Source organism: Callorhinchus milii, unplaced genomic scaffold (assembly GCF_018977255.1).
Source record: "Callorhinchus milii isolate IMCB2004 unplaced genomic scaffold, IMCB_Cmil_1.0 Scaffold2, whole genome shotgun sequence".
Taxonomy (NCBI): domain Eukaryota; kingdom Metazoa; phylum Chordata; class Chondrichthyes; order Chimaeriformes; family Callorhinchidae; genus Callorhinchus; species Callorhinchus milii.
The window spans coordinates 124,741,917-124,761,922 of record NW_024704743.1 but is presented as its reverse complement, the minus strand read 5'-3'; the positions used below and the strand labels follow the sequence as shown (position 1 = coordinate 124,761,922).

The window sequence follows — 20,006 nt, the reverse complement described above, 5'->3', positions numbered from 1 at the left end:
GTTGCTGTGTTCCATTCATTCCCATTTGCCCTTTTTTTCTCTATCCCCACCTGCCCCCATCCCTCTCTCCCTTTCAATAATGTTTTGCATTCCAACATTGATTCCTGTCTGACGATGTGTTTAGTGGTGCAATGCTTCCTCTCCCTCTTGGCTTTTGCCTTCGTATTTCCCTGGCATTCAAAGTGACTTCCCCTCTACTCCCTTCCTTTGCCTCTTTCCTGGCTCAGAGACAGAAGGAGAGGGAGAGAAAACGTAAGGAAGACAGAAAGAGACACACGTACACATAGAAAATATCCAGTGACATAACATTGTGCGTGCTGTGAAGGAAAAGTCAGGAGAGAAAGAGGCTGAGAGCCAGGCACAGATCCAATGTTACAGTGCTGGGCACACTGACTTTTCCCAACTATGTTTTGTGTGTTGAAAAATGCAACAAGAAAAAAAACAATATCCGCTCGTTTCCTGCAAGCCATCAAGTGACAGATTTCCTCTGGAGCCAGAAGCAGTTAAACAAGAAGCTTGCAGGAAACTGAGAAAAACTTGGGGTTGTCTTAATATTTATATACAGTATATACATATATAGAGAGAGATCTATGTAAGTGAACATTACTTATTAATCTCTTATTTTAATTGAATTCTGTTTCTTTGGTTGCTTTTGTTTTGTTCCCTCCCGAATACTCATGGAGTCATAGAATCCTACAGCTCAAAAGGGGGGCATTTGGCCCATCGTGCCTATGCCGGCTCTTTGAAAGAGCTACAACTAGTCCCGCTCCGCCCGCTCTTACCCTGCGATAGCCCTGAAAATTCTTCCTCTTTAAGTATCTATTGAATTCCGAGTGAGAAAGGAAAAAAGAAGTGAGAGAAACAAAATCAACAGAAAAAGATTCAAATTGATTCTTTTGCCCTCTTGATCATGCTGTGAGGATGTCGGTGTCTAAACTCAATCTGTCGAATGGATTGCCTCTGGAGGACAGCAGGATGGAGAGTGAATTAAGTCGGACTCTCAGACACATGGAGCTGGGCACTCTGATGGCTGTTTATTACCAGAAAAAGTCCCAGCGACCAGACAGAAAGACCATTCAGGTGAAACTGCAGACTCGCCAAGTGATCTGGTTTAAGACCAGCGACAAGATCGAAGGAGAGAGTAAGTAATAATGCGAGGAGACTTTAGCACATATGTTGTTACCTAATAATTATATAATAATTCATAGTAATCCTTGCATTTTGATATTGCGCCTTATCACATTGTTGAGGTACAAAAACATCAGGACAGATTTTTTTGTTTGTGGGGTCGCTGCTGTGCGCAATCGGCTGCTGCGTTTCACCCACAAAATACAGTCAATTCACTTTATACTATATTCTATGAAGCGCTTTGAGACGTCTCGACGTGATAAGGCGCTATATCAAATGCATGGATTATTATTACAATTATAATAGTTAATAATAATTTGTTCAGTCAATCCACGACTGTTTGTGGGACACTGCTGTGCGCAATTGGCTGCTGTGTTTTACCTGCAAAATATAGAGTCGTGTAGCCTAGTGGTTAGAGCACTCGCCTCGCAAGCGAGAGGACCCGGGTTGGATTCCAGGCCGGGCGAAACATTGGGCAAGTTTCCTTACCCGCACACCTCTGTTTACACTAGTAAGTAGCAATTTGGTTGTTAGTCAATTGGCAGATCACTTTTTCAGAGGTAATAATTCTTCAAAAATCAATAATAATAATTTGGTCACTCAATCCACGACTGTTTGTGGGACCTGCTGTGCGCAATTGGCTGCCGCATTTCATCCACAAAATACAGTCAATTCACTTTACCTTATAGTCTATGAAATGGTTTGAGACGTCTCAAGGACATAATAAGGTGCTATATCAAATGCAAGGATTATCATTATCTCCTCTAACCCATGTTCCACCACAGCGCAATGTAATGAGAGGCAGCTGAGTGCTGAAATCAGAGACTTTGGGATATAGTCAATCTCCAGGGAGGAGATGATGCCTTTCATTGACCAAGTGTGACCCTGTTGTTCATGAGATGCAGGGAAGGTGGGGGCAGTGTAATCGAGGAGGTGAGATCAGGTGGATGGTAAACTCCCTGCTTGCCGGCCTCCCGAACTCCTCCCTCCACAGCTGCAGATCATCCAGAACTCTGCAACCTGTGTCCTCTCCCACACCAGACTCCAAATAAAATTTGGCCACTCAACCCAGGACTGTTTAGGAGACAACAACAACAAAATTACATTTGTAAAGCACCTTTCACGTCGGGAAGACGTCCCAAGGCACTGGACAGTCAGTGTTTTGGACCCGAGCTGTGGATCAGGATCGGGGAGGGTGGAGGGGCAGTTGGGGGAAGGAGGGTGATCGAAAGCACGGTCAAAGAGGAGGGCCAGCGCCTTGGGACATCCTCCCGATGTGAAAGATGCTTTACAAATGTAATCTTGTTGTTGTTGTCTTGAGATAGGTCTTGAAAGAGCGAGGCGGAGGGACTGCGGGATGGAGTTCCAGTGGGTGGGGGCAGAGTAGCTGAAGGCCCACCCACCAATGGTGGGGGACGTGAAGCAGGCCAGAGCCTACTGAGCGGGGGGAGCGGGCAGGATGGGAGGGGGTTAGGAGGTCGCAGAGGTAGTGGGGAGCAAGACCATGGAGGGGTTTGAAGGTGAGGACCAGGATCTTGAACTGTATCCGCTGTGTGATGGGAAGCCAGTGGAGTCGGGTGAGGATGGGGGTGATAGGGTCACGGAGCCGGTGCGGGAGAGCACACGGGCTGCAGAGTTCTGGATTATCTGCAGTTTGTGGAGGGAGGAGTTGGGGGCCGACAAGCAGGGAGTTTGCATAGTCAAACCTCGATGTAATGAAGCCGTGTGTGAGGGTCTCGGGGGCTGCGGTGTGAGTTAGCGAAATGTCTCAATGACGTGATAAGGCGCAATATCAAACGCAAGGATTATTATCATAACCTTTCAAAATTTTGAAGCCCTCGTTTGGACTTACAAATGACATTTACACAGTGTTTGTCATGTTGGGAGGACGTCCCAAGGTGCTGGACAACGAGGAGTTTGCACTTGAGCCTAGGGTTGGGATCGGGAGGGGTGGAGGGCAGGGAGGGTGGGGGTAGGAGGGTGACCGATGGTGCGGTCAAAGAGGAGTATCTTGAGACAGGTCTTGAAGGAGACGAGAGAGGGAGCGAGGCACTGGGATGGAGTTCCAGAGGGTGAGGGCAGAGAGGCTGAAGGCCCGACCGCCGATGTTTGGGTGGGCCAGGTAGGGGATGTGGAGCAGGCCAGAGCTTGCTGAGCAGAGGGAGCAGACGGGTTGGTGAAGGTTTTAATAGGTGGTAGAGGTAGGGAGTAGCAAGACCATGGAGAGCTTTAAAAATGAGGACGAGGATCTTAAACTCAACGTTGCATCCTCTCCACAGTCTGATGTATTTTCTGTAACAAATCTGTCCACAACTACATGTGGGTTCAAGCCCCACATCAGGGACTTTGAGCTCCCAGTCTAAGCTGGTGTCCTAGTGCAGTGCTGGGGGAGTGCTGCATTGTCGGGTGACATCCTTCAAATGAGATGCTAAACCGAGGGCTTAGTTTGGTTGACACAGAGCAATGTCTCACAAGCAGCCATGAAGTGAATGACTATTTTTATCTGGGGGATTGTTGACCAGGACACCAGAAGAGAGAAACTCCCTTCTCTTTTGCATTTGTGGAGCACGTGGACACCTGCAGTGGTTAGCGCACGAGCGAGAGGACCCGGGTTCAATTCCCAGGTGGGGCAAAATTTTAGGCAAGTTTCCTTACTCCACACACCTCTGTTTACCTAGCAGTTAAGTAGGCACCCGGTTGTTAATAATAATCCCTCTGCACCCCCCCCCACCCCAAAAAAAATTGGGTCACTCAATCCTTGACTGTTTGTGGGACGCTGCTGTACACAATTGACTGCCAAGTTTTGACCAAAAAATACACAGTCACTCCACTTTGCAGTATAGTCTGCGAAGCACTTTGAGACGCCACAACAACATGACAAAGTGCTATATCAAATGCGCTGCTGGATCTTTAACCTCCACCTGAACAGACAAGAATTTAACATCTCATCCGAAGGATGGCAGCTCTGACCATGCGCAGCTCGCCCAGCGCTGCTCTGGAACATCAGCTCAGACTATGAGCTCAACGTACCTGACATGGGGGCTTAAACCCCAAACCTTCTGAATCTGGTGACTCAGCCAGGCTTCCTGCTCGGATCAGAAGCAAGAGACAGGATGTGCTGATTGGGAGCGAGACCGGTTTCCTCTACCCCGCCTGCCCGTCAGGGTTCCTGATCAGCTGACTTTTCCGGCTTTTTTTTTCATCACTCTTTGCTGTTATTTCCTGAGAAGTTCTCAAAATAGAATTTGCCACACCTCTGGCCTCCCAGACTGTGGAAATACCGAGCCCATTGTACTCATGGATCTGGAGATAAGGCTCTGTGCTTCCTGGAAAGAGGACTGCAGTGGTGACCAGTGCTCAGCTTACTCATTCCCACTGTTATTCCAAGATGGAGCTCCATACATAGGAACAGGAGTAAACCATTCAGCACACAACCCTCATCCCCACCCCACCCTCGAGCCTGTTTGGTCATTCTCTATAAGATCATGGCTGATCTGTACCTCAACTCCAATTACCCGCCTTTGCCCCGTATCCCTTGATCCCGACCTCACAAACATCTCCCACCTCAGTGCTGAAAATGTGAATGGATCCACAGCCATAATCCACAGCCTTTTGTGGAAGAGAGTTCCAGATTCCCACTATGTTTTGTGTGAAAACTGCTGCCTGATTCTACTCCTAAATGGCCGGACTCTAATCTTAAGATGATGCCTCTGGTTCTGGATTCCCCACCAGAGGAAATAGTGTCTCTGTAGCTGCTCTATCAAACCCCTTTATCATTTTATTATTAACTTCAATCAGATCAGCCTCAAACCTTCTAAACTCAAGGGAATACAACGTGGTCACAAGCTGCTTCCCATTGTAACCATTGGTGGTCGGGCCTTCAGCCTCTCTACCCCCACCCTTTAGAACTCCATCCCACATTCCCTTTGCCTTGCCCCCTCCCTTACTTCCTACAAGGCCTCCCTCTTTGACCGCGCCTTCGTTCACCCTCCTACCCTTCGCCCCCCCCACTCCCCCCGCCCTTAACCCCTCTTTATCCCACCCCCCAGCTTGGGTCTAAATCCTTGACTGTTCAGTGTCTTGGGATGTCCAGATGTGAAAGGCACTGTACGGAGGTAGATTGTTGTTGTAACGTTCCCAGTAAAGTGTCCCAGGAATACCGAAAATACAGCACGAAAATCCAGTTATAGGAACAGGAGTGGGCCATTCAGCCCCTTGAACCTGTTTCGCCATTCAATTAGATGTTGCCTTTTTTCCCACAAATACACAGTAACTCCACTTTAAAATATATCCTGTGAAGCGCTTTGAGACATCTCAACGATGGGATAATGCCCTTTATCAAATGCAAAGATTATTGTTACTGTTATGGCAGATCTGTACCTCAACTCCATTTACCCGCCTTTGCCCCATATCCCTGGGTACGCTGACCTCACAACAGCTCCACCTCAGGATCCTAAATTTGAATGGATCTCATTTTTGCCATTGACCACCGGACACAGGAAGTGAAGTCGGCAGCGACTTGACCATCCGGAAGCGCTATCTTGACTTCACTATCTTCCTTTTCCCTTTCTTCCACTCTCCCTTTTCTCTCTCATTCCCCCTTTTCTCTCTCTATCCTTTCTTGACTATTTTTCTCTCTCCATCTCTATCTTATGAAGTCCTGTAGCTCAGTGGTTAGAGCACTCGCTTTGCAAGTGAGAGACCCGAGTTCAATTCCAGGCAGAGGGCGAAACCTTGGGCAAGTTTCCTTACTCCACACAGAGCCTAATAATAATCCTCCAAAACAAAAAACAATAATAAATTGGTCATTTTCAATCTAGGACTGTTTGTGGGACATTGCTGTGCGCAATTGGCTGCCGCGTTCGCCCACAAATATACAGTCCATTCACTTTACAGTGTGTTCTGCGAAACGCTTTGGGACGTCCTCCCGACGTGAAAAGCGCTATATCAAATGCAAGGATTATTATTATTATTATCTTCCTTTCCCCTTTTTCTCCCTCTCTTTTTCTCTCCCCCCTCGTTTCCCTTCTCTCGCTCACACCTTTTTTGACTATCTTTCTCTCTCCCTCTCCATCTTCCTTTTCCCTCCCTCCCTCCCTCCCTCCCTCTCTGTCTCTCTCTCTCTCAGCAGAGATTTGCTCCTTGCTCCAGTACAAATCCACCTGCAGTGGAGCTGAGATCATTAAACTGCACTGACTATGAGCCGATGAGAAGGGAACCTGATAACATTTCCTTCCCTTTGCCAAGGGCTCTGATGATGACCGGCCCAAACACACTCTTGTGAGTTGTAACGACCGCCTTTTCCCCAACGAAACAAACACATTTCAGACACAGAGGTTAGAGCGCACTCACCTCACAAGCAAGAAGACTTGGGTTTGATTCCCGGGCAGGGCAAAACGTTAGGCAAATTTCCTTACTCCAAGCGCACGTCTCTGTTATATTCAGCAATAAGTAGATAACTGGTTGTAAATCAATTGGCAGATCACTTTCCAGGGGTAATAATCCCTATAAAGCAATAATGTGGCCACTGTAAGGGTTAATTTAATTTGGTGACCGTGCAGAGAGATAAGGACTGACACAAATGTTATACAATTAATCAATTATTAATTCAGATCAATAATGTTTCTATAAGTAATTAAAAGAATCCAATTATATTTATGTATCCACGTCTACTGTAGTTCACAACGATTTCAGTTGATCAAACCAAATCCTGCGAGAGAGATAGCGGAGCAATGTCCAAATATATGTCCCATTTTAATCCAAATATATATCCATCAAAAGGTTCGATATCACCCAAAAGTATCCAGGTACTATTGTATGTTTAATGTTGTTTAACTCGTACTCTTGATCTTCTTTCTTGACAAGCTGGAATATGGTTCGCGACTCCAAGTTCCAATTTCTTCCTTCTCTTTTCGAATCGATCTCCGTTTATACCATTGATTCGGTGACCTTCACCGACAGTCTTTTGCAAGATTGTTCTTTTGTAAAAACAAATGCAACACAGTTCTCTCTCCAACTGCAGACCATTTTTCCCTGAAAAATGACTGATAAGGAATGAAAGCCGTTTGTTGTTTGTAAACAATCTTTTGTTTTTTCCTCCTTGAGAAAGGTTCTTCTTCGAAGCTCATCACAGCCAACTCCCCTCATATCAGGTTCATCATATGTTTCCAATATATAAACATCGCAAGTATAATTTGAGATATTATTTAACACATTAATTACAGAATCCTACATCACTCAATCCACGACTTGTGGGACACAGCTGTATATAGAAATATTTAACAATTATTTCTTACCGCGGGTGATATAATGTACAATGAGTCTGAATTACAATAAGTCGGGGGGAAAACTCCACTGGTTTTGATAAATATTTATATTTCTCTTTTTCTATATTTTTTCCCCAATATTTAAATCCCAATCAAGTTCCTCTGCGATCGCATTCTCATCCCTGTGGATTTAACCCCCCTCCACCCCCCGCCCCACTCCAGCAACACTTTCACATCGGAATCAGAAAACATTGGGTTCAACACACAGTCTAAGCTGATACTAAAGTCCTGTGCTGGGAGGGAGTTACACTGGGAGGTGCCGTCCTCGGGGGGAGACGTTAACCCGAGGTCCCGTCTGCCTGTTCAGGCGGATGGTAAAGATCCCGCGGGGCTATCGGAAAAGAGAAGGGAGTTTCTCTCTCTCTCCCGGTGTCCTGGACAACAATCCCCCAAATAATATTGCCCACTCGCCCCACGGCTGTTTGTGGGGGCACTGCTGTGTGCAATTGGCTGCCGAGTTTCGCCCACAAAATATACAGTCACTACACTGTACAGTATATTCTGTGAAGCGCTTTGAGACGTCTCGATGACGTCTATCAAATGTACTTTGTTGTTGTTTCTCGGAGCAGTGTCTGTGTCTGTGTGAGTCTGACGTGAAGCTCTCCTCATTCCCCACAGTTGATATCCGGGAGATTAAAGAGATCCGGCCTGGGAAAAATTCCAGAGATTTTGAACGTTATCCGGACGAAGCTCGCAAGCTGGACCCTGACCTGTGTCTTGTCATCTTATATGGGATGGAATTCCGACTCAAATCCCTCAGCCTCTCAGGTGTGTGATTCAATTCAGACTCCAATCCCTGAGGAGTTAAGTGAGAGGGACCTGGGTTCGATTCCTGGGCAGGAACCTTAGGCAAGTCTCCTTCCTGCACACGCCTGCCTACCGCAGTCAGTAGGAACCCGGTTGTTAGTCGATTGCTGGATGACTTTCTGGGGTAATAATCCCTTCAAAATAAACGATAATTTGGTCACTCAATCCACGACTGTTTGTGGGACACTGCTGTGCGCAATTGGCTGCCGCGTTTCACCCACAAAATATACAGTCAATTGACTTTAGTGTATCCTGTGAAGCGCTTTGAGACGTCTCAATGACGTGATGAGGATCTGTATCAAATGCCCGGATTATTATTGTTTTGATTATTGCTATGACTATTCTTGTTGTGACAGTGACAGTGTAATGGGATCTCTCTGCAGCTTCCTGTGAAGATGACGTGAGCCTTTGGATTTCGGGTCTGAATTGGCTCGTGCAGGACACACAAAGCTCCGCCACCCCCCTTCAGGTGGAGAGGTATGTCCGATCCTCAGTTCATTCTCACCATGGTTCAGTCCATTCTGTGTGCGAGGCGGGGGCGGCCGGTATTCCACAGTTTGGTTGATTCTCTCCACCTCTCCATCCCATGTGAAAGGCAGAATCTAATTGTTGTCCTTCTCAAAACCCTGAAAAATGTAAATTTCCCTCTACGCTGTGCGTCCGTCCACACTCCCCGGTCAGGGTTACAGACACAGTAACGCTCCCTCTACACTGTGTGTCCACACTCCCAGGTCAGGGTTAGAGACACAGTAAAGCTCCTCTACACTGTGTGTCCACACTCCCAGGTCAGGGTTAGAGACACAGTAACACACAGTCACTACACTCCCAGGTCAGGGTTAGAGACACAGTAACGCTCCCTCTACACTGTGTGTCCACACTCCCAGGTCAGGGTTAGAGACACAGTAAAGCTCCTCTACACTGTGTGTCCACACTCCCAGGTCAGGGTTAGAGACACAGTAACGCTCCCTCTACACTGTGTGTCCACACTCCCAGGTCAGGGTTACAGACACAGTAACGCTCCCTCTACACTGTGTGTCCACACTCCCAGGTCAGGGTTAGAGCCACAGTGAAGGGGACGTGTTGTGAGGCCGGGCTGGCAGGCTGTAGTGATGACCGTCACTCTGTGTGTATGTGCCTCTGTGTGTTTACAGGTGGCTCCGGAAACAGTTTGATCAGATGGACAGAAACAGAGAAGGCAGGTGAGCTCCAGTACCTCTAACCTCCTCCACAGCTACCGTCGTTCTTTGACACGCGCAAAAACGGCATTCTACTCCAACATCATCCTGGAGGCTAAACACAACCCTGAAATCCTTTTTTCCACCACCCACTACCTCCTCCGTGGCTCCCCCTCAGGCCTCCTCAATCTTCACATCAAATGCCAAGTGCGAGGAGGTCATGGACTTCTTTTCATCTAAAATACTTAACATCCTCCAGGCAGCCTCATCCACCTGCCCCTTGTCACCCACCACCGGCCCTCTCTGCCCCCCTCACCTTCCTCATCATCTGCTCCTACCACCGCCCCATTCTACACTCTTTCCTCCCCATCTCTATCTCCTCCCTCTCACCCACCATCACCTCCATGAAACCCACCACCTGCTGCCTCGACCCCCTCCCCACCAACTTACTGGTCACCCAGCTCCCCCTCGTCTGCCCACTGCTGGCTGACGCCATCAACCAGTCCCTCCTCCGGATCAGTCCCTCAAAACTGCTGCTATCACCCCCCTCCTGAAAAAAACCCTCCCTAGATCCCTCAAACCCCAGCCATTACCGCCCTATTTCTAACCTGCCCTTCCTCGCAAAAGTCCTAGAACGCGTTGTTGCCATTTAATTCCGCGCACACCTCTCCCCCCACTCCCTCTTCGAACCCCTCCAGTCCGGTTTCCGCCCACAGTACAGAGACTGTGATTGTGAAAGTCACAAACGACATCCTCTCTATCTGTGACCAGGGCTCCCTCTGCCTCCTTGTCCTCCTGGACCTCTCCACCACGTTCGACACAGTCGATCACACCATCCTCCTCCACCCCCTTTCCTCCGTCATCCACCTCAGTGGGACCGCACTCGCCTGGTTCGAGTCCTACCTCACAAACCGCCAGCAGTACATCTGCACAAACGGCTTCTCCTCCCCCTCTCACCCGGTCACCTGTGGGTACCCCAAGGATCCATCCTTGGCCCCTCCTCTTTCTGATCTATATGCTCCCTCTTGGGGATGTCATCCGCCGACAGGGGGTACATTTCCACATGTACGCGGACGACACCCAACTCTACTTTTCCACCTCTCTTTGCGCCCCCAGTCCCCTGATGTTCTGCTGTCAGACCTCAGGGACTGGATGAGTGCAAACTTCCTTCAGCTGAATGTTGACAAGACGGAAGCCATACTCTTCGGCTCTCGTCAACGTCTAAAATCTCATGGTTCTCACCTCCTCCACCTGCCCGACCTCCCACTTAAACTCTCTGAACCTGTATGCAACCCTGGCGTCAGGTTCGACCCCCAATTATCCTTCTTCCCCCACATCCGGTCCCTCACCAGCACCGCCTTCTTCTGCCTCTGACGCATCGCCCGTCTCCGTCAATACCTCTGTCTGAAAGCCGCTGAAACCCTGGTCCATGTCACCTCTTGGCTGAACTATTCCAACGTCCTCCTCACCGGTCTCCCCTCCACCACCATCCATACACTCCAAATCATTCAGAACTCTGCGCCCACATTCTCACACGCACCAAACCCCTCTCCCCGATCCCCCCAGTCCTGGCCCTCACCCCCACCCCCAAACCCCTCTCCCCGATCCCCCCAGTCCTGGCCCTCCCCCCCACCCCCAAACCCCTCTCCCCGATCCCCACATTCCTGACCCTCCCCCCACCCCCAAACTCCGCTCCCCGATCCCCCAGTCCTGCCCCTGCCCCTCTCCCCACCCCCAAACCCCTCTCCCCGATCCCCCCAGTCCTGGCCCTCCCCCCCACCCCCAAACCCCTCTCCCCGATCCCCCAGTCCTGGCCCTCCCCCCCACCCCCCAAACCCCTCTCCCCGATCCCCAGTCCTGGCCCTCTCCCCCACCCCCAAACCCCTCTCCCCGATCCCCCAGTCCTGGCCTTCCCCCCCCAAACCCCGCTCCCCGATCCCCCCAGTCCTGTCCAGACTGCACCGGCTCCTGTCCCAGAGATATGTCTGTGTGTGTGATCAGTACAGTATTGTTTCTCTCGTTGCTCACTCTTTCTGTGTGTATGACTGTGTATGTTTGTGTCTATATGTGTCTCTGTGTGTATATGTGTGAGTGTGTTTCTGTGTGTGTGTGAACGTGTGTATCTGTGTGTGTTTGTTGGTGTACTGTGTGTGTGAATGTATGTGTCTGTAGGTGTCTGTCTGTAGGTGTCTGTGTGTAGATGTCTATGTGTGTAGGTGTCTATGTGTGTAGGTGTCTATGTGTGTAGGTGTCTGTCTGTAGGTGTCTATGTGTATGTGTGTCTGTGTAAATGTGTATGTTCTATCAGTTTGTCTGGTAGACATCAGGGCCTGGATGAGTGTAAACTTCCTGCAGCTGAATGGGGACAAGACGGAAGCCATACTCTTTGGCTCCCGTCAATGTCTTCACTCCTGTGGATCTGAACTCCTCAACCTCCCTGGGTTCTCCCTCACACTCACCAAACCAGTGTGCAATCTAAGCATCCGGTTCGACCCCCAGCTGTCCTTCCTCCTCCACATCCGGTCCCTGACCAGGAGGCCTTCCTCCACCTCCGCCACATTGCCCACCTCCGACCGTACCTTACCCCCATATGCAGCCGAAACCCTTGTGCATGTGTTTGTCACCTCCCCCTGGATTACTGCAACCCCCTCCTCGCCGGTCTCCTCAGCTCCACTATTCACAAGATCATCTCATTCAGACTCTGCCGCCCACACACTGACCTGAACCAAACTCCATCCCCACATCTCACCCGCTCTGGCCCAGGCTCCACTGGCTCCCCATCACCCAACACATCCACTTCAAGATGCTCTCACTCTCGTGTTCAAATCCCTTCACTCCCTGGCACCTCCCCACCTCTCCGACCCCTCACTCCCCACCTCTCCGACCCCTCACTCCCCACCTCTCCGACCCCCTCACTCCCCACCTCTCCACCCCCTCACTCCCCACCTCTCCACCCCTCACTCCCCACCTCTCCGACCCCCTCACTCCCCACCTCTCCGACCCCCTCACTCCCCACCTCTCCGACCCCCTCACTCCCCACCTCTCCGACCCCCTCACTCCCCACCTCTCCGACCCCCCCCCCCACCTCTCCGACTCCGCACTCCCCACCTCTCCGACCCCTCACTCCCCACCTCTCCGACCCCCTCACTCCCCACCTCTCCGACCCCTCACTCCCCACCCTCCGACTTCCTCACTCCCCACCTCTCCGACCCACTCACTCCTCACCTCTCCGAACCCCTCACTCCCCACCTCTCCGACCCCCTCACTTCCCAATCCACCACCAGACGCCTCCGCTCGACTGGCACCAGCTCCTGCTCGTCCCTCACACCCTCCGCCCCACCATCAGAGGTTGCGCTTTCAGCCGCTACAGCCTGAAACTCTGGAACTCTCCCCCTCGGTCTCTCTGCTGTGCTCCTCTCTACCCTTTTTCAAGTCCCACCTGAAAACCTTCCTTTTCAGCCGTGATTACAGCCCCCTCCCCCTCCCCCTCACCTCGGCTCGGAGTCAGGCTCCAGCACTGTTAAGCTCTGAGACACTGCCCCGCGTGGAGGGCGCTATATGAGTGCAAGTTGTTGTTGTTTCGTCTGCCTGTTCAGGCGGATGGTAAAGATCCCGCGGGGCTATCGGAAAAGAGAAGGGAGTTTCTCTCTCTCTCCCGGTGTCCTGGACAACAATCCCCCAAATAATATTGCCCACTCGCCCCACGGCTGTTTGTGGGGGCACTGCTGTGTGCAATTGGCTGCCGAGTTTCGCCCACAAAATATACAGTCACTACACTGTACAGTATATTCTGTGAAGCGCTTTGAGACGTCTCGATGACGTCTATCAAATGTACTTTGTTGTTGTTTCTCGGAGCAGTGTCTGTGTCTGTGTGAGTCTGACGTGAAGCTCTCCTCATTCCCCACAGTTGATATCCGGGAGATTAAAGAGATCCGGCCTGGGAAAAATTCCAGAGATTTTGAACGTTATCCGGACGAAGCTCGCAAGCTGGACCCTGACCTGTGTCTTGTCATCTTATATGGGATGGAATTCCGACTCAAATCCCTCAGCCTCTCAGGTGTGTGATTCAATTCAGACTCCAATCCCTGAGGAGTTAAGTGAGAGGGACCTGGGTTCGATTCCTGGGCAGGAACCTTAGGCAAGTCTCCTTCCTGCACACGCCTGCCTACCGCAGTCAGTAGGAACCCGGTTGTTAGTCGATTGCTGGATGACTTTCTGGGGTAATAATCCCTTCAAAATAAACGATAATTTGGTCACTCAATCCACGACTGTTTGTGGGACACTGCTGTGCGCAATTGGCTGCCGCGTTTCACCCACAAAATATACAGTCAATTACTTTAGTGTATCCTGTGAAGCGCTTTGAGACGTCTCAAGACGTGATGAGGATCTGTATCAAATGCCCGGATTATTATTGTTTTGATTATTGCTATGACTATTCTTGTTGTGACAGTGACAGTGTAATGGGATCTCTCTGCAGCTTCCTGTGAAGATGACGTGAGCCTTTGGATTTCGGGTCTGAATTGGCTCGTGCAGGACACACAAAGCTCCGCCACCCCCCTTCAGGTGGAGAGGTATGTCCGATCCTCAGTTCATTCTCACCATGGTTCAGTCCATTCTGTGTGCGAGGCGGGGGCGGCCGGTATTCCACAGTTTGGTTGATTCTCTCCACCTCTCCATCCCATGTGAAAGGCAGAATCTAATTGTTGTCCTTCTCAAAACCCTGAAAAATGTAAATTTCCCTCTACGCTGTGCGTCCGTCCACACTCCCCGGTCAGGGTTACAGACACAGTAACGCTCCCTCTACACTGTGTGTCCACACTCCCAGGTCAGGGTTAGAGACACAGTAAAGCTCCTCTACACTGTGTGTCCACACTCCCAGGTCAGGGTTAGAGACACAGTAACACACAGTCACTACACTCCCAGGTCAGGGTTAGAGACACAGTAACGCTCCCTCTACACTGTGTGTCCACACTCCCAGGTCAGGGTTAGAGACACAGTAAAGCTCCTCTACACTGTGTGTCCACACTCCCAGGTCAGGGTTAGAGACACAGTAACGCTCCCTCTACACTGTGTGTCCACACTCCCAGGTCAGGGTTACAGACACAGTAACGCTCCCTCTACACTGTGTGTCCACACTCCCAGGTCAGGGTTAGAGCCACAGTGAAGGGGACGTGTTGTGAGGCCGGGCTGGCAGGCTGTAGTGATGACCGTCACTCTGTGTGTATGTGCCTCTGTGTGTTTACAGGTGGCTCCGGAAACAGTTTGATCAGATGGACAGAAACAGAGAAGGCAGGTGAGCTCCAGTACCTCTAACCTCCTCCACAGCTACCGCCGTTCCTTGACACGCGCAGAAACAGCATCTACTCCAACATCATCTTGGAGGCTAAACACAACCCCAAAATCCTTTTTTCCACCACCCAATACTTCCTCCGTACCCCCCTCAGGCCTCCTCAATCTTCGTATCAAATGCCAAGTGCGAGGAGCTCATGGACTTCTTTTCAACTAAAATACTGAACATCCTCCAGGCCGCCTCATCCACCTGCCCCTTGTCATCCACCACCACCCTCTCTGTCCCCCTCACCTTCCTCATCATCTGCTCCTACCACCACCCCCTTTCTACATCTTCCTCCCCATCTCTCCCTCCTCCCTCTCACCCACCATCACCTCCATGAAACCCACCACCTGCTGCCTCGACCCCCTCCCCACCAACTTACTGGTCACCCAGCTCCCCCTCCTCTGCCCACTACTGGCTGACGTCATCAACCAGTCCCTCTCCTCCGGATCAGTCCCTGCCCCCTCAAAACTGCTGTCATCACCCCCCTCCTGAAAAAACCCTCCCTAGATCCCTCAAACCCCAGCCATTACCGCCCTATTTCTAACCTGCCCTTCCTCGCAAAAGTCCTAGAACGCGTTGTTGCCAATCAACTCCGCGCACACCTCTCCTCCCACTCCCTCTTCGAACCCCTCCAGTCCGGTTTCCGCCCACAGTACAGAGACTGCGCTTGTGAAAGTCACAAACGACATCCTCTCTATCTGTGACCAGGGCTCCCTCTGCCTCCTTGTCCTCCTGGACCTCTCCACCGCGTTCGACACAGTCGATCACGCCATCCTCCTCCACCGCCTTCCTCCGTCAGTCAACCTCAGTGGGACCGCACTCGCCTGGTTCGAGTCCTACCTCACAAACCGCCAGCAGTACATCTGCACAAACGGCTTCTCCTCCCGCTCTCACCCGGTCACCTGTGGGTACCCCAAGGATCCATCCTTGGCCCCTCCTCTTTCTGATCTACATGCTCCCTCTTGGGGATGTCATCCGCAGACATGGGGTACATTTCCAATGTACGCGCACACAGTCTAAGCTGATGCTCCAATACAGCGCTGGGGGTGGGGTGGGGGGGCACTGTGGGAGGTGCCGTCCTCGGGAGGAGATGTTAAACTGAGGTCCTGACGTCAGACACATCTCTGTTTCTGACATGTCTCCATGTTTCACACACGTCTCTGTACCTCACACATGTCTCTGCCTCACGAATTTTGCATGTGTCTCAATGTCTCACCCATGTGTGTGCGTATCTGCGTGTCTAAACGAGTCTCGCATGTCTCAGTTCCTCGTTTATGTCTCCATTTCTCACACACGTGTGTGCGTGTGGCAGGCGGTCAGGTCAAGTGCAGCATTGCCGGATGCACTCGAGGCAGGAGGCCGGCAGCACAAAGTTCTACCTGACGGACAACCTGGTGTTTGACAGCCTGTTCTCCCTGGTCAGCCATTACCGGCAACTTCCTCTCCGCTCGAACCAGTTTGAGATGAAACTCACGGACCCTGTGCCGCAGCCCAACGCTCACGAGAGCAAAGAGTGAGTGTGACCAGCAGGTGTGTGCGGGCGTGTACATGTGTCTACCTGTGTGTGCACGTGATACATGTGTGTGTATCCCTGTAGGTATACATGATATATGTGTGTACATACTTGTGTGCGTTCCTGTGTGTATATATGTGTGTGCACAAGATATGTGTGTTTAGATATGTGCGTGTGTATCCTTGTGTATGTGTTATAACTGCGTGTATGCATGTGTATCCATATGTGCACACTTGTATATGTGTGTACATGTGTTCACGTGTGTAGAGTGTGCATATGTGGCCTCCCAGTCAGCTGTGTCAAGTGCTTTGAGACATCCTTTCAATGTGAAAAACGCTGTGTAAATAAATATAAATAGTGTATACGTGTGCGTGTACATGGGTATATGTGGATGTCTTTGTGTCATTGTTTTTACGTATATACATGCATTTGCAAAGATATACATGGAAGTGTTGATGCATGTGTGTGCACGTGATACCTGTGTGTATCCCTGTATGTATCCAAGTGCTTTGGGACACTACCCGGCGTGAAGGGTGCTATATATGCATGTTGTGTGTGTGTGTATACATGTCCATGTGTACATATATTTTGCATATATTTTAAGCACTTTGTGATGTACTCCCAACATGAAAGGGACAATAGAAATGTAGTTGTGTTTTTGTTGTGTAAATGTATGTAGCACATGTTAACCTGTTTGTGCACGCGTATGTTAGTTTGTATACGTGATGATGTTTGTGTGTGTATTTGCATGTGAATATGTATGTTTCTGTACATGTGTCTAGATATACATGCATGTGTACATATGCATTTACGTGTGTAGACATGCATGTGTGTGTGTGTGTGGGTGTGATTGTGTGTAAGTGTGTGTGTGTATAGATGTTTACATGTGCCTGTTATATGTTGTGTGTGTATACCTGTATGGACGCACTAAGTGCTGTTAACCCTGTGGTTGCCGGGCCTCCCTAGATGGTACCACGCCAGCCTGACACGTCTACAGGCCGAGCACATGCTGATGAGGGTTCCACGGGATGGAGCCTTCCTTGTGCGTAAACGCAGTGAACCCGGGTCCTACGCCATCTCCTTCCGGTCAGTACAGTCACTGGGGGTGTTAGCGTGTGTATGTTGAGATCCATGTGTGTTGGCGGTACCTATGTGTGTGTGTGTGTATCAACCCCGAGTCTGATGGATGGAGTGAGTGATGATGATGAAGATAGTGATGATGGTGGTGGTGGTGGTGGTGACGGTGTTGGTGGTGATGGTGATGGTGGTGATGGTGGTGATGGTGATGGTGGTGATGGTGATGGTGGTGGTGACGGTGCTGGTGGTGGTGATGATGATGGTGGTGGTGGTGCTGGTGGTGGTGCCAGTGGTGGTGACGGTGCTGGTGGTGATGGTGGTGATGGTGGTGATGGTGATGGTGGTGGTGATGGTGGTGGTGGTGGTGACGGTGCTGGTGGTGGTGGTGATGGTGATGGTGGTGATGGTGATGACGGTGGTGGTGGTGGTGGTGATGATGGTGCTGGTGCTGGTGGTGGTGGTGGTGTGACGGTGGTGGTGGTGGTGATGATAATGATGGTGGTGGTGCCGGTGGTGGTGCCGGTGGTGGTGCCGGTGGTGGTGGTGGTGATGATGATGGTAGTGGTGATGATGATGATGGTGGTGGTGCCGGTGGTGGTGCCTGTGGTGGTGGTGATGGTGGTGATGGTGATGGTGGTGATGATGGTGGTGGTGCTGGTGGTGGTGTGACGGTGGTGGTGCCGGTGGTGGTGCCGGTGGTGCCGGTGGTGGTGATGGTGGTGGTGACGGTGCTGGTGGTCCTGGCCAGGGCGGAGGGGAAGATTAAGCACTGTCGGGTGCAGAAGGCCGGGCAGCTGTTCACACTCGGCAGCTCAGCGGAGTTTGAGAGTCTGGAGGATCTGGTGACCTATCACAGTGCCCACCCCCTGTACCGCAGGATGGTGCTGCGCTACCCCATCAACCAGGAGACCCTCAGCAAGATGGGCACCACCGTGAGTGGCTCCTTATTACCCTCCTCCCCCATCCTCCTCCTCCTCCCTCCTCCCCCATCCTCCTCCTCCCCTCCTCCTCCCCCCTCCTCCTCCTCCTCCCCCCATCCTCCTCCCCCATCGTCCTCCTCCTCCCTCCTCCCCCATCCTCCTCCTCCCCTCCTCCTCCCCCATCCTCCTCCTCCCCTCCTCCTCCCCCATCCTCCTCCCTCCTCCTCCCCATCCTCCTCCCTCCTCCTCCCCCATCCTCCTCCCTCCTCCTCCCCCATCCTCCTCCTCCCCCATCCTCCTCCCTCCTCCCTCCTCCTCCCCCATCCTCCTCCCTCATCCTCCTCCTCCCCTCCTCCTCCTCCATCCTCCTCCCTTCTCCTCCTCCCCTCCTCCTCCCTCCTCCTCCTCCCCTCCTCCGTCTTTAAGGCAAGTTTCCTTACTCCACACACATGCCACTGTTTACCAGCACTACAACATCAACAACAACGAAATTCCATGTGTAAAGTGCCTTTCACGTCAGGAGGACATCCCAAGGTGCTGGACAGACAAAGTTACAGACCCGAGCTGGGGGTTGGGGTGGGGGAGCGTGGAGGGCGGGGAGCGAATCAGGGCGATCGAAAGTACGGTTGAAGAGAAGGATCTTGAGGTGGGTCTTGAGGGAGGGGACGAGGGAGGGGGCGAGGCAGAGGGACTGTGGGATGGACTTCCAGAGGGTGGGGGCAGAGTGGCAGAAAGCCCACCCGCCAATAGTGGGGCGGGCGAGGCGGGGGACGTGAAGCAGGCCAGAGCCCACTGAGCGGAGGGAGCGAGCAGGATGGGAGGGGGTTAGGAGGTGGCAGAGGTCGGGGGGAGCAAGACCATAGAGGGCTTTGAAGGTGAGGACCAGGATCTTGGACTGTACCCTCTGTGTGATGGGAAGCCAGTGGAGTCGGGCGAGGATGGGGGTGATAGGGTCACGGAGCCGGTGCGGGAGAGGACACGGGCTGCAGAGTTCTGGATGATCTGCCGCCTGTGGAGGGAGGAGTTGGGGGCCGACAAGCAGTGAGTTTGCATAGTCGAGCCTCGATGTAATGAAGGTGTGTGTGAGGGTCTCGGGGGCTGTGGTGTGAGACAGTGGCGGAGTCGGGCGATGTTGCGGAGGTGGGGAAGGCAGAGCGGGTCATGGCACAGATGTGGGGTAGAAAGGATAGTTGAGGGTCAAACCAAGGTTCGGGACTGGCGCAGTGAGTGGGAGTGAGCCCCAGGGATGGTGATGCTGTCAGCGTCTGAGGTGCGGAGGCGCTGACGGGAGTCAATCAGGAGCCTCGGTCTTGTTGACGTTCAACTGAAGAAAGTTCGCTCTCATCCAGGACTTGATGTCTGACAGACATTCTGTCAGGAGGGCAGTGGGTCCTGGGGTCAACAGTGGAGACAGAGAGAGAGAGTTGGGTGTCATCCGCATACATGTGGGAGTTGACCCCATGTCTGTGGATGATGTCAGAGGGAGCATATAGATGTTGAAGAGGAGGGGACCAAGGACAGAGCCCTGAGGAACACCGCATATTTGTGGAGATGAAGTGGAGGTGGTGTGAGAGGTACGATCTGAACCAGTGAAGGACAGAGCCGTGAAGGTTGAGGTGAGATGAGAGGCGGTGGGTGAGGATAGAGTGGTTGACGTTGTTGAAGGCAGCAGAGAGGTCAAGGAGGGCGAGGGGGCAGAGGGAGCCCTGGTCGCAGATGGACAGA

The 20,006-nt window shown here is 51.6% G+C and overlaps 1 protein-coding gene and 1 long non-coding RNA gene across 2 annotated transcripts in view; both read left to right on the top strand.

Moving 5' to 3' along the window:
• The first annotated feature begins 215 nt into the window (after positions 1-215).
• LOC103172407 (1-phosphatidylinositol 4,5-bisphosphate phosphodiesterase gamma-1-like) overlaps positions 216-20,006 on the top strand; it is a 34,660-nt gene continuing 14,869 nt past the window's right edge. The window contains exons 1-11 of the mRNA XM_042331724.1: positions 216-1,141; positions 8,073-8,222; positions 8,645-8,738; positions 9,413-9,460; positions 11,623-11,648; positions 13,344-13,493; positions 13,914-14,007; positions 14,682-14,729; positions 16,084-16,284; positions 17,251-17,370; positions 18,110-18,293. Of these exons, the coding sequence (XP_042187658.1) occupies positions 922-1,141; positions 8,073-8,222; positions 8,645-8,738; positions 9,413-9,460; positions 11,623-11,648; positions 13,344-13,493; positions 13,914-14,007; positions 14,682-14,729; positions 16,084-16,284; positions 17,251-17,370; positions 18,110-18,293 (1,335 nt within the window). The 5' untranslated portion in view covers positions 216-921. The remainder of the gene's footprint in view (positions 1,142-8,072; positions 8,223-8,644; positions 8,739-9,412; positions 9,461-11,622; positions 11,649-13,343; positions 13,494-13,913; positions 14,008-14,681; positions 14,730-16,083; positions 16,285-17,250; positions 17,371-18,109; positions 18,294-20,006) is intronic.
• LOC121848141 lies at positions 13,344-14,735 on the top strand. Its single transcript, XR_006084870.1, has 3 exons — positions 13,344-13,493; positions 13,914-14,007; positions 14,682-14,735. It is a non-coding gene; the product is annotated as an uncharacterized LOC121848141 (long non-coding RNA).